The sequence below is a fragment of the Myxine glutinosa genome, chromosome 3 (genome assembly GCF_964187855.1).
Source record: "Myxine glutinosa chromosome 3, kmMyxGlut1.1, whole genome shotgun sequence".
Lineage (NCBI taxonomy): Eukaryota > Metazoa > Chordata > Myxini > Myxiniformes > Myxinidae > Myxine > Myxine glutinosa.
This window is the reverse complement of record NC_136263.1, coordinates 106483937-106496306: the sequence shown is the minus strand read 5'-3', so window position 1 is coordinate 106496306 and position 12370 is coordinate 106483937. Positions and strand designations below refer to the sequence as shown.

Below are 12370 nucleotides of genomic sequence, written 5' to 3'. Positions count from 1 at the left end.
ATCAGTTTTGATATGCAGTGGCTTGCAAAAGTATTCATCCCCCTACCAATAATGCCACATTTCGATGAATTATGTAGAAACAGTTTTTCCATATCAGCTGTTCTATTGGTGGGTGGTTCATGTGCAGCCACCCTGCTGCTGGTTGCATCATTTTTCTGTGGGCACGTCTGCTGCTGATGCAATGCCTCTCTATAACCAGTTATCTGGTCTTCATTTTGCCGACCTCGGAAGGATGACAGGCTGAGTCAACCCCACCTGGCGTTAATGCAACGGGATTCGAACTCAGGACCTTCGGGTCCTAAGCCTGCCGCCCTAACCATTAGGCCAACACCAGGTGATAACTGTCTATTCATAACTGAAGAGATCAAACTAAACACTGTTATAGTTGAAGGAGGTTACATGTCAGGAGGAATACCTGTAAAAAACGTGTACAAATCAAAATTCACTGGTTGCAAAAGTATTCAGCCCCTTCAGTTAGTACTCGTTTGAAGCACCTTTTGCAGCAATGACTGCTACAAGTCTTTGTGGGTAGATCTCTACCAGCTTTGCACAGTGCGATGGTGAAATCTTTGCCCATTCTTCAGGTGAAAATTGCCCTAGTTCTGTCAAGTTTGATGGGGATCTTCGATAGACTGCAGTCTTAAAGTCTCGTCATAAATATTCAATTGGGTTCAAGTCAGGACTTTGACTGGGCCACTCAAGAACATTTATTTTCTTCTTATTCAGCCACTCCAGAGTGGCTTTAGCTTTGTGTTTTGGATCATTGTCCTGCTGAAATGTGAATCTCCTACCCAGTCTTAGATTCATGACTGACTCAAGCAAGTTTTCATCAACGATTCTCCTGTACTTTGCAAGCCATTGCCTCTTCTATCCTAACATGCTTGATGTTTCTATCGTAACATCCCATGCTGATGAAAAGCAGCCCCATAACATGATGATGCTGCCACCGCCATACTTGACAGTGGTGATGGTGTTGTGTTGACTGAGTGATGTGCAGTGTTAGGCTTGTGCCAAATATAATGCTTTAAATTTATACCAGAAAGTTCAATTTTTGTCTTGCCTGACCACAAAACGTTTCTCCACATGATGTAGTATCAATAAGATTCTTTTTCACAAACTCCATGTGAGATTTTAGCTGCATCTTTTTCAGTAATGGTTTTAGATGCGTCCTTCAGTTTTAGTTGCGTCTTTTCTTTCCACCTGTCCATAGAGACCAGCCTTGTGAAGGAAACGGGATAATATTGATTGATGAACACTGACCCCAATCTACTGTGTATATGTATATATATGAAATAATATGTGCGAGCTGCTTCATGGTGGTTTTAGAGCCTTGCAGAGATTTCAAAGTAATTGTTGGATTTACAGTGACATCCCGAACAAGTGTCCTGCTTGCCTGGCTGCTGAGTTTGGATGGATGACCTAATCTGGGTAGATCTGGGTGGTATGATACATCTTCCACTTCTTAATGATGGATTTCACCATACTCAAAGGGATAATGAGTGACTTTGAAATCTTCTTATAACCCTCACCTGAACTTCACCACATTATGTCTGACTTCTTTGGAAAACTTCTTGGTCGTCATGTTTGCCTTATTGGTTGACCAAGTGAGTTACACCTTAAAATCCCCGTAGAGAAGTGGAGGAGCTTACATTTTAAAGTTATACCACTGATTACAATCAGGTGACATCTGTGACACTTATTTTGTAAACGGTGGTGAAGCGCAAGACAATGTACTGGGGAGCAATGCGTTACAACAACATCTTGAAAATGGACATGAATGATGCTATATCCAGAAGGTGGAGAGAAACTACACCTGAAGAGCAGTCTTACATGAAGTTTGTTGACATATGCACAGAAGAAGGCAGAACTCGTCTTCCACCGAACCCGAAGTTCTCTGTCGGTGCGGAACTCTGCACAAGTAAGAGCTGCACGTGGCGTACTTGATCAAGTCTAACATGTGCAATTACATGCAGCACAAAGACAACTTTGTGATACATATGATGCAGCACTAGATGCTCATTACAACAACGTCATATCGACTGTCGAAAACACTAATCTGCGAGATGCTGATACTTGGAAACTCGTAAAATATCTTTCAGGAAAATCGTCCAACATACCCACGCTGCAGTGTGAAGATCGACTCTCAGCGTGGCACCAGCATTTCTCAAACCTTCTCGCTGTTGCAGCTCCAGAAATAGCTCCAGAAGAAGTATTGGACATAACAAAAGTCGTTGACACTCACCAAGAGATCTTCTCGGCGGATCCTTTCTCAATGGAAGAACTGGATGCAGCTTTAGGTCAAATGAACTGCGATAAAGCACCGGGCATGGATGGCCTCGGAGTCGAAACTTGGAAACTGCCTGATGTGAAGCCTATATTGTTACACTTCTGCAACAGAACATTTAATGGAGGTCATCCTAGTCAATAAGGTGAAGCTGGAATAGCTCCCATTCACAAGGTAATTTGGCATTTCCCACAAACTATCGTGGAATCAGCTTGACACAAACCGCAGCCAAAATTTACACCAAAATGTTGCTCAATCGCATTTGACCAATCATTGACCCACTGCTCCACTTTAACCAAAATGGCTTCAGACAAAGCCGATCTACAGCTGGTCAGATTATTGTACTGCGAAGGCTGCTTGAAGAAGCAAGGAACAGCAAGCTCGACAGGGAGCTTGTGTTGTTATTTGTCGGCTTTCAAAAGCGTTTGTCCCAATAGACAGAGACGCTATGTTCAAAATACTACATGCCTATGGTATACCACCCGAAGATAACAAACGAGATCAAGGAGATCTATAATTGCACTTCTGCTGTTGTCCTCACACCTGATGGGCCAACTCGGGTATTTGACGTCACTGCGGGAGTGCTGCAAGGTGACCCTCTTGCACCTTTCTTATTCATTATGGTGCTTGACTATGTGATGCGTACCACATTGACGGAGGAACATGGTGTCACACTGCAACGCCGCATGACCAGAAGACACCCTGCTCAGAAACTATCTGACCTCGACTACGCTGATGACATCGCTGTAGCTGCTGATTCCCTACAAGATGTGCATGACATCATATCAAGAATCGAAGATGCAGCCAGCAAAGTCGGTCTTCTTGTCAACGCCTCAAAAAGTACATGCACATACATTGTCGACCGAATGAACAACGAACTCTCAGGGCAGTAAATGGTGAAGTGCTCGAGATAGTTGAAGACTTCAAATACCTGGGCTCATCTACTAACACTATGACATCAGCTGCCGCATTGGACAGGTGTGGGCAGCAGCAAACAAGCTTGAGAAAGTTTGGCGCTGAAACGAAGCACCAACATCCGGCTATGTAAAGCGACAGTTGAATCAATCTTACTGTATGGGTGTTAGTCGTGGATGCTGACTAGTAGCATGACGCGTAAAACAGATGGCAACTACACCAAGCTCCTCCATAAAACACTCAACATCCGTTGGCAAGACCACATCACAAACATTGAACTATTTGGTAATTTGCCAAAATTTCTGATGTTGTGAGGATGAGGCGCTTGCGATTGGTGGGTCATGTCCTCCGGCACGATGAAAAAGCAGCAAATAACATCCTACTTTGGAAGCATCAGAAAGGAGAGTTGCTCTGCTGAACCTGACATTGATGAATATTGTCTGCAGGGACACTGGGCTACTTACGGACGAACTGAAATCCGCCGCAGCTGACAGAGGTGTTTGGGCAAATCTGACAAAGTAACTTTGTTCTTTGTCGCTCTGGTTTATTTTTGGTGTTTTGTTTGTGATTGTCTGATAAACATTATGTATAAACAAGTAGTAGTAGTATTTTGTAACCTTTCAAACAAATAATTCGCTGCCAAAGTGATTTAAGGTTTATTAGGCAAAGGGTTTGAATCGTTAGGCAACTGATAATCATCTGATTTTTCTCTGTTAATCTAACATATTCACATTTTATCTTTTTTACGCTTTATCACTTTGGAGTAGTTGGTGAAGACTCTATATATTAAGTTTGATTTGAAAGCATCACGAGATGAGCTCAGGTGGCATCAAAATGTGAAACCTTTGGAGGGGGGTGAATACTTTTGCAGACCACTGTCAGTATGAAGGCTAATTGTAGAGCAGAATAACGAGGAACAAAAGATCAAGAGAGACAAATATGTTGTTTGTTTGCTTTTCTTGTATCTTGCGTTCTCAGCTTTGTAAGATGGGAAAGCTGTGTTATGTGCCCTCAAGCAGCATTTACTGTGCTTGAGGTTTCCAAAAGTGAAACATGACTCTTATACTTGCTTCAATATGTTGTATCACATTGGTTAAGAAGGTAGTTTAGTGGCTGCAACGTTATTATTGAAATGCACAGCAAAGATGTTTTTTAAAAACTGGAATGAGATTTGGTACTCTGATGGAGATATCCACAATTGGCACAGCATATCTCTGATCCATATGCTCTGTCTGCAGATGATGTTGGAGCACACATGAATGTGGGTAGGACATACAAAACTCTGAACCAGACAAAAGAAGCAGAGGCTGCTTACAGAATGGCAAAATCTCTGATGCCACAGGTATGCTCTGCTTGATATCACCATAACATTGGTGTTTCATCTTTCCAGAATGTCACACCCACAAAGGTACATGATAGGGCAGAATGCGTTGCCAAAACTGTCCGACTTGTGTTGAGTGAGGGCGGAACTACCCGTGTGAAAATCCACCACCTGCTTTCTGTGACAGCTTGGCAAGGAAAGAATAGCCAAACCACCCATATGCTGGACCGTTAACAACGAGTTGCGCACTATGCGTACGTGCTTGCTTTTTTCACATAGCCCGCAATCGTCACGTGCTGTGGACGTGTGCCAGCGGTTGGCGTTGCCATCCATGACTTTGAGCTTCAATTGCTGTGCTGCTGGCACTATTTCCACTGGGATGAACAGAGCCTTTGCTTTGTAGCCACAAAGTTGGCAAAGAATGCTATTATGATTCTGAACATTGCCTTGTCTACCCACCCTTATACCCTCTGTCTGCACAAAGCATCCTTGGCACATTGTCTTTATGTTGGCAGGCCCTTCTGTAACACCATTTACAAGTCTTTCTGATGTGTAAAGATGAAAAGCTGACTTGAATTTTCTATAACATTATCAGTAAGAAAGACAGTAGGTGGTTTCTTAGAATGAAATCTTTATCAAAGTCTCATTCTCCTTTATGGCGTGGCTGGGTGCCCATAAGTAATGAACATTTCTATGGCTGAGCACCAACCGACCCAAAAGGTTGCTACTCTTGCAAGGAGCTGCAAGTTCAAGCAGGAATTTGACATTTACCTGGGGGTACTGACACAATGACGTACTCTTATGATCGAGTGAAGTGGCATTGTAAAATTAGTCCAGCATCTAATTAATTGTACCATCATTTTAGTGATTCATTTCTATTGCAAGTGCACATCCCCCCTTTTCTTTTCTTTTTTTTGCAAGTACACAGCCAAGGCACATGTATACTGTATAGCATAAAACACAACAATAGCAATGAATTTGGAGGAGCGTTACTTGGAAGGAGAACACTTCAATGGAGCAACACTAACAACATTTTGAGGACACATCAATAACCACTGCCTCACGGTCAGTTCCATTACCTTTTTGTCCCCCTCGGTCACTTCGCTCTTCAGGTTGTAAGTATGGCGTGGAGGTATGCGCACTCACTTCTGAGCAATCTAGCCTGGGTTTGAATCTTGACCCAGCTATAAACTGTCACCCTGGTGTTTCACTCGCAGTGCAAGGCATCAATAACGTGTGCCGTCCGTCGGATGGAGACTAAACCTGCGCGTCTCATCTACTCGCATTAGTCGGTAGACTTTAAAAATCCGATGGTGTCCTTCACGAAGAGTAGACGAGCTATCGTGGGTATCCTGGCCAAATTACACATTTCTGCCATAACTGCTGTGCTTCTGGAAGAAATTATGCTAACCCACGGTAGATGACGACCACCTCGCTCTTCCATAAGCCTTTATCTTGTATTATTATTACTAAGATTAAAGTTAGGATTTGTGTAAAGAATACAGTAGAACAGAAGTTGTATCAGACACAAAACTGTGCGGACCCGTCACACAGCAGCTTCATATCATATGCACTTTATTCTATGTTCTGTGTACGGTATTTTTCAAAATTGTCTTTAAACGGGAGTTTGAAAAAATTATTGTGAAAGCGAACAAGGCAAATGGAGGATATGCAATCCTCAATGTTATCCACGCCGTCATAATCATCAATGTACACTAATCCCTCGATTACAGGGACATTCAATATCCGGAAATTTGCTATAATGGAAATGAGTAATTAGGGATTACATTTCGACATATGGAGGAAGTAAGAAGCGCTATAACAGAAAAGATATATTATGTGTACCCAGGGAAAATAGCATCCCTTTACTACATTTATTACTGCGGTTTCAACTCTAGTTTTAAGCAGTTATTCTCTGCAGATTACTGTAATTACCTCCAACAACGAAGGTGGGTGGAGATTATGTTTTCACCCCTGTCTGTCTGTTTCTTTGTTTGTCTATTTTTGAACAGGATATCTCAAAAACTTGTGGACGGATTTGGATGAAACTTGGTGGACAGGTTGGATGTGTGACAAGGAAGAATTGATTCTGTTTTGGTGAAGATTCGAATACAGATCTGGATATGAGGATTTTTAAATTTTATAAGTAATTCTTCACCATTGAGCGATAGGGCCAAAAACGATATATAGCATGATATTTCAAAAGGTTGTGGACGGATTATGACAAAAATTGGTGAATGAGTTGGTTAGGTGACAAAAACAAGCCCATTAGATTTTGGTTCAGGTCCGAATCCAGTTCCAGCCTATCAGTGGGATACAAAACATAAACTGTCCAGCCCGGCGGAATTATGCTCTCTCCCGAGTGCTGTTCTAGTTAGAACTATAAATCATCCCAATTACCAGCAATCCTTACTGCAAATATATAAACCATGATAGCGTAACCTATCGTAATTTTCACTCTCATGGACAGAAGCTTTCACTCTCATAGAAGCGGGACTCGAGATCTTCACTCACAACAATCCTTCCAGAGAGAGAAGCCTCAGATTAGTCAGGCAAGCCAATGATTCAGTTAACTGCTACAGGGAGCTCTACAAGGAAAATGAGCAATGTGCAAAGCATTCGACCTTGCATGCCTATTTCTCCAAGAAAGATTATGGGGTTGGTACTTCCTGGGATATAGCCACCAAGCCTGCGGCACCTCAGCCTGCTACCTCCAATGCCTGCCTCTCCTCAGCCTGCTACCTACAAGCCTGCCACTCCTCATCCTGCTACCTCCAATCTTGCCACTTGTCAGCCTGCTACCTCAAAGCCTGCCACCCCTTATACTGCTACCTACAAGCCTGCCACTCCTCAGCCTGATACTTACCAATCCTGCCACGCCTCAGCCTCCTACCAACACGCCTGCCACTCTTCAGCCTGCTACCTCCAAGGCTGCCACTCCTCAGCCACTGCCTCCAAGGCTGCCACTCCACAGCCTGCTACCTCCAAGCCTGCCACTCCTCATCCTGCTACCTCCAATCTTGCCACTTGTCAGCCTGCTACCTCAAAGCCCGCCACCCCTTATACTGCTACCTCCAATCATGCCACTCCTCAGCCTGCTACCTCCAATCATGCCACTCCTCAGCCTGATATTTACCAATCCTGCCACGCCTCAGCCTCCTACCAACATGCCTGCCACTCCACAGCCTGCTACCTCCAAGCCTGCCACTCCTCAACCTGCTACCTCCAAAACCTGCCACTCCTCAACCTGCTACCTCCAAAACCTGCCGCTCCTCAGCCTGCTACCTCCAATCATGCCACTCCTCAGCCTGCTACCTCCAATCATGCCACTCCTCAGCCTGCTACCCCCTACCCTGCCACTCCACAACCTGATACCTCCTACCCTGGCACTCCACAGCCTGATACCTCCTACCCTGCCACTCCACAGCCTGATACCTCCTAGCCTGCCACTCCACAGCCTGATACCTCCTACCCTGCCACTCCACATCCTGATACCTCCTACCCTGCCACTCCACAGCCTGATACCTCCTAGCCTGCCACTCCACAGCCTGATACCTCCAAGCCTGCCACTCCACAGCCTGATACCTCCTACCCTGCCACTCCACAGCCTGATACCTCCTAGCCTGCCACTCCTCAGCCTGATATTTACCAATCCTGCCATGCGTCAGCCTCCTACCAACACGCCTGCCACTCCACAGCCTGCTACCTCCAAGCCTGCCACTCCTCAACCTGCTACCTCCAAAACCTGCCACTCCTCAACCTGCTACCTCCAAAACCTGCCACTCCTCAGCCTGCTACCTCCAATCATGCCACTCCTCAGCCTGCTACCTACAAGCCTGCCATTCCACAGCCTGATACCCCCTACCCTGCCACTCCACAGCCTAATACCTCCTAGCCTGCCACTCTACAGCCAGATACCTCCTACCCTGCCACTCCACAGCCTGATACCTTTTACCCTGCCACTCCACATCCTGATACCTCCTAGCCTGCCACTCCACAGCCTGATACCTCATATCCTGCCACTCCACAGCCTGATACCTCCTACCCTGCCACTCCACAGCCTGATACCTCCTACCCTGCCACTCCACAGCCTGATACCTCCTACCCTGCCACTCCACATCCTGATACCTCCTAGCCTGCCACTCCACAGCCTGATACCTCCTACCCTGCCACTCCAGAGCCTGATACCTCCTACCCTGCCACTCCACATCCTGATACCTCCTAGCCTGCCACTCCACAGCCTGGTACCTCATACCCTGCCACTCCACAGCCTGATACCTCCTACCCTGCCACTCCACATCCTGATACCTCCTAGCCTGCCACTCCACAGCCTGATACCTCCTAGCTTGCCACTCCACATCCTGATACCTCCTACCCTGCCACTCCACAGCCTGATACCTCCTACCCTGCCACTCCACAGCCTGATACCTTTTACCCTGCCACTCCACATCCTGATACCTCCTAGCCTGCCACTCCACAACCTGATACCTCCTATCCTGCCACTCCACAGCCTGATACCTCCTATCCTGCCACTCCACAGCCTGATACCTCCTACCCTGCCACTCCACAGCCTGATACCTCCTACCCTGCCACTCCACAGCCTGATACCTCCTACCCTGCCACTCCACATCCTGATACCTCCTAGCCTGCCACTCCACAGCCTGATACCTCCTACCCTGCCACTCCACAGCCTGATACCTCCTACCCTGCCACTCCACATCCTGATACCTCCTAGCCTGCCACTCCACAGCCTGATACCTCCTACCCTGCCACTCCAGAGCCTGATACCTCCTACCCTGCCACTCCACATCCTGATACCTCCTAGCCTGCCACTCCACAGCCTGATACCTCCTACCCTGCCACTCCACAGCCTGATACCTCCTACCCTGCCACTCCACATCCTGATACCTCCTAGCCTGCCACTCCACAGCCTGATACCTCCTAGCCTGCCACTCCACATCCTGATACCTCCTACCCTGCCACTCCACATCCTGATACCTCCTACCCTGCCACTCCACAGCCTGATACCTCCTACCCTGCCACTCCACAACCTGATACCTCATAGCCTGCCACTCCACAGCCTGAAACCTCCGAGCCTGCCACTCCACAGCCTGATACCTCCTACCCTGCCACTCCACATCCTGATACCTCCTACCCTGCCACTCCACATCCTGATACCTCCTAGCCTGCCACTCCACAGCCTGATACCTCCTACCCTGCCACTCCACAGCCTGATACCTCCTACCCTGCCACTCCACATCCTGATACCTCCTAGCCTGCCACTCCACAGCCTGATACCTCCTAGCCTGCCACTCCACATCCTGATACCTCCTACCATGCCACTCCACATCCTGATACCTCCTACCCTGCCACTCCACATCCTGATACCTCCTAGCCTGCCACTCCACAGCCTGATACCTCCTACCCTGCCACTCCACAGCCTGATACCTCCTACCCTGCCACTCCACATCCTGATACCTCCTGGCCTGCCACTCCACAGTCTGATACCTCCTAGCCTGCCACTCCACATCCTGATACCTCCTACCCTGACACTCCACATCCTGATACCTCCTACCCTGCCACTCCACAGCCTGATACCTCCTACCCTGCCACTCCTGCCCATAATCTGCCCACTACCTGCCACTGCCACTCTGCCACTGCCCTGCCTGTCACACTCTGCCACTCTGCCACTGCCCTGTCACATGTGCCACTGCCCTGCCCACTACCCATAATCCTGAAACCTGAAACCTCCTAGCCTGCCACTGCACAGCCTGATACCTCCTACCCTGCCACTCCACATCCTGATACCTCCTACCCTGCTACTCCACAACCTGAAACCTCCTAGCCTGCCACTCCACAGCCTGATGCCTCCTACCCTGCTACTCCACATCCTGATACCTCTTAGCCTGCCACTCCACAGCCTGATGCCTCCTAGCCTGCCACCCCTCAGTCCTAATGCATAGTTGTTGCATAAATATGCTTTTTTTTTTTTTTTTACATCGTGGAGTTAAAATTTTGTTCCATAGGAACCTGTCTCCACTTATGTAATGGGAGTATTGAAGGAGCTGGGGCTCCCACGTCGATCGGAAGAATGGACGCGACAAAAAGCTGGAATTCATCCGAGTTGCTTTAATCAAACCAAACACTCAGGCACTCTGAAAAGCCCGTTTATCGGGCAGCAATATATATACATATTATCCCGGAGCGTTTGCCCAGGAAAGGCGAGAGGGGGCATGGCCCAGCGTCCTGGCTGCGGCCTGGCAAGTTGAGGGCGAGCCTGCCCGGGCGTCCTGGATGAGCCCGGCATGGTGATCGCTCCGCGTCCTTGATAGGTGCAAGGCGATTGTGAAAACCCAGCGGTAGCCGCTACACACGTCCCCCCAGAATCGACTTGCACCGGCAGGGTCAATTTGAGGGGGGTCCTGATGACCCGGCCGAAGCGACCCCTGGCGGGTCGTGGGAGGGGGTCCGGTGTGGTGGTGGGCGGTCGAGTGGGGGGCACCGTGGACGGGGGGCGGCCTCGCCGCGGCGGAAGGGCCACCCGTGGTGGGTGGTCGACGTCCACGTGCGCCGGCTTGAGGCGGTCCACCGCAATCCGGTCCGACCTGCCGCCGATGTCGATGACGAACGACTTGTCGTCCCGTCGCAGCACCCGGAAGGGCCCGTCGTACGGCGGCCGGAGTGGCCCCCGATGTGCGTCGTGACGCACAAAAACATACTCCGCTGTGCGAAGTGCTGGGGGGACGTAGGACTGGGGGTCACCGTGGTGGGATGTTGGCACGGGGGCAAACCGTCGGGCGGCCTCCTGGAGGTCCGAGCGCTGGTGAGCTGCGGACCAGGGACTGGTAGCGTCGGGCACGAATTCGCCCGGGACGCGTAGCGCCTGGCCATAGACAAGCTCGGCGGTGGATGCCTGGAGGTCCTCCTTGGGGGCCGTGCGGAGGCCCAAAAGGACCCACGGCAGCCGGTCGGCCCAACCGCCGTCTTGAAGGCCGGCCATGAGCGCGGCCTTCATGGAGCGGTGGAATTGCTCGCACAACCCGTTTGCTTGGGGGTGGTAGGCCGTAGTACGGTGGAGCTTGACCCCCAGGTTGCGGGCGACCGCGCCCCACAGCTCAGAGGTGAACTGTGGTCCGTGGTCTGACGAGATGTCCGCCGGTGCGCCGAAGCGGGCGACCCAGGTGGCGATGAAAGCCTGCGCCACGTCGGCGGTGGTGGTGGAGACGAGGGGAACGGCCTCCGGCCACCTGGTGGTCCTGTCCACCATGGTGAGCAGGTGTGTGAACCCCCGTGACGGGGGGAGGGGGCCCACCAGATCCACGTTGACCTGGTCGAAACGTCGTTCGGGCACGGTGAAAGGTGCCAGCGGGGCCTGGGTGTGTCGGTGGACCTTGGCCTGTTGGCAGGCCGTGCAGGTGCTGGTCCAATCGCGGACGTCCCGACGAAGGCCGTGCCAGACGAATCGCGCCGACACCAGCTTCTGGGAAGCTTTCCGGCCCGGGTGGGAAAGGCCGTGGAGGGAGGCGAAGATGCGGCGTTGCCAGGTGACGGGCACGATGGGGCGAGGCTGGCCTTGGGAGACGTCGCAGAGCAGGACAGTGTCCGCGAAGGGGATGTCGGCCAGGCGGAGGCCCGTGTCCGCCGCCCGGAGGGCTTGCACCGTGGTGTCGGTGGTTTGGTCTGCCGCCATAAGCGCAAAGTCCACCCCCGGGTGGACCGCATTCGCGCTGGCCCGGGAAAGACAGTCGGCCACGGTGTTGTTTTTGCCGGCGACGTGCCGGATGTCCGTGGTAAACTCCGACACGGCGGAGAGGTGGCGCTGTTGGCGGGCCGACCACGGCTCCGTGACC

General features: G+C 50.0%; 1 protein-coding gene across 4 annotated transcripts in view; it reads left to right on the top strand.

The window, feature by feature from the left end:
* The window catches only part of TMTC3 (transmembrane O-mannosyltransferase targeting cadherins 3), a 254285-nt gene that overhangs the window by 179023 nt on the left and 62892 nt on the right, over positions 1–12370 (top strand). For all 4 annotated transcript variants that reach the window (XM_078774384.1, XM_078774385.1, XM_078774386.1 and 1 more), the window contains one exon: positions 4438–4541. In XM_078774384.1, the coding sequence (XP_078630510.1) occupies positions 4438–4541 (104 nt within the window). The remainder of the gene's footprint in view (positions 1–4437; positions 4542–12370) is intronic.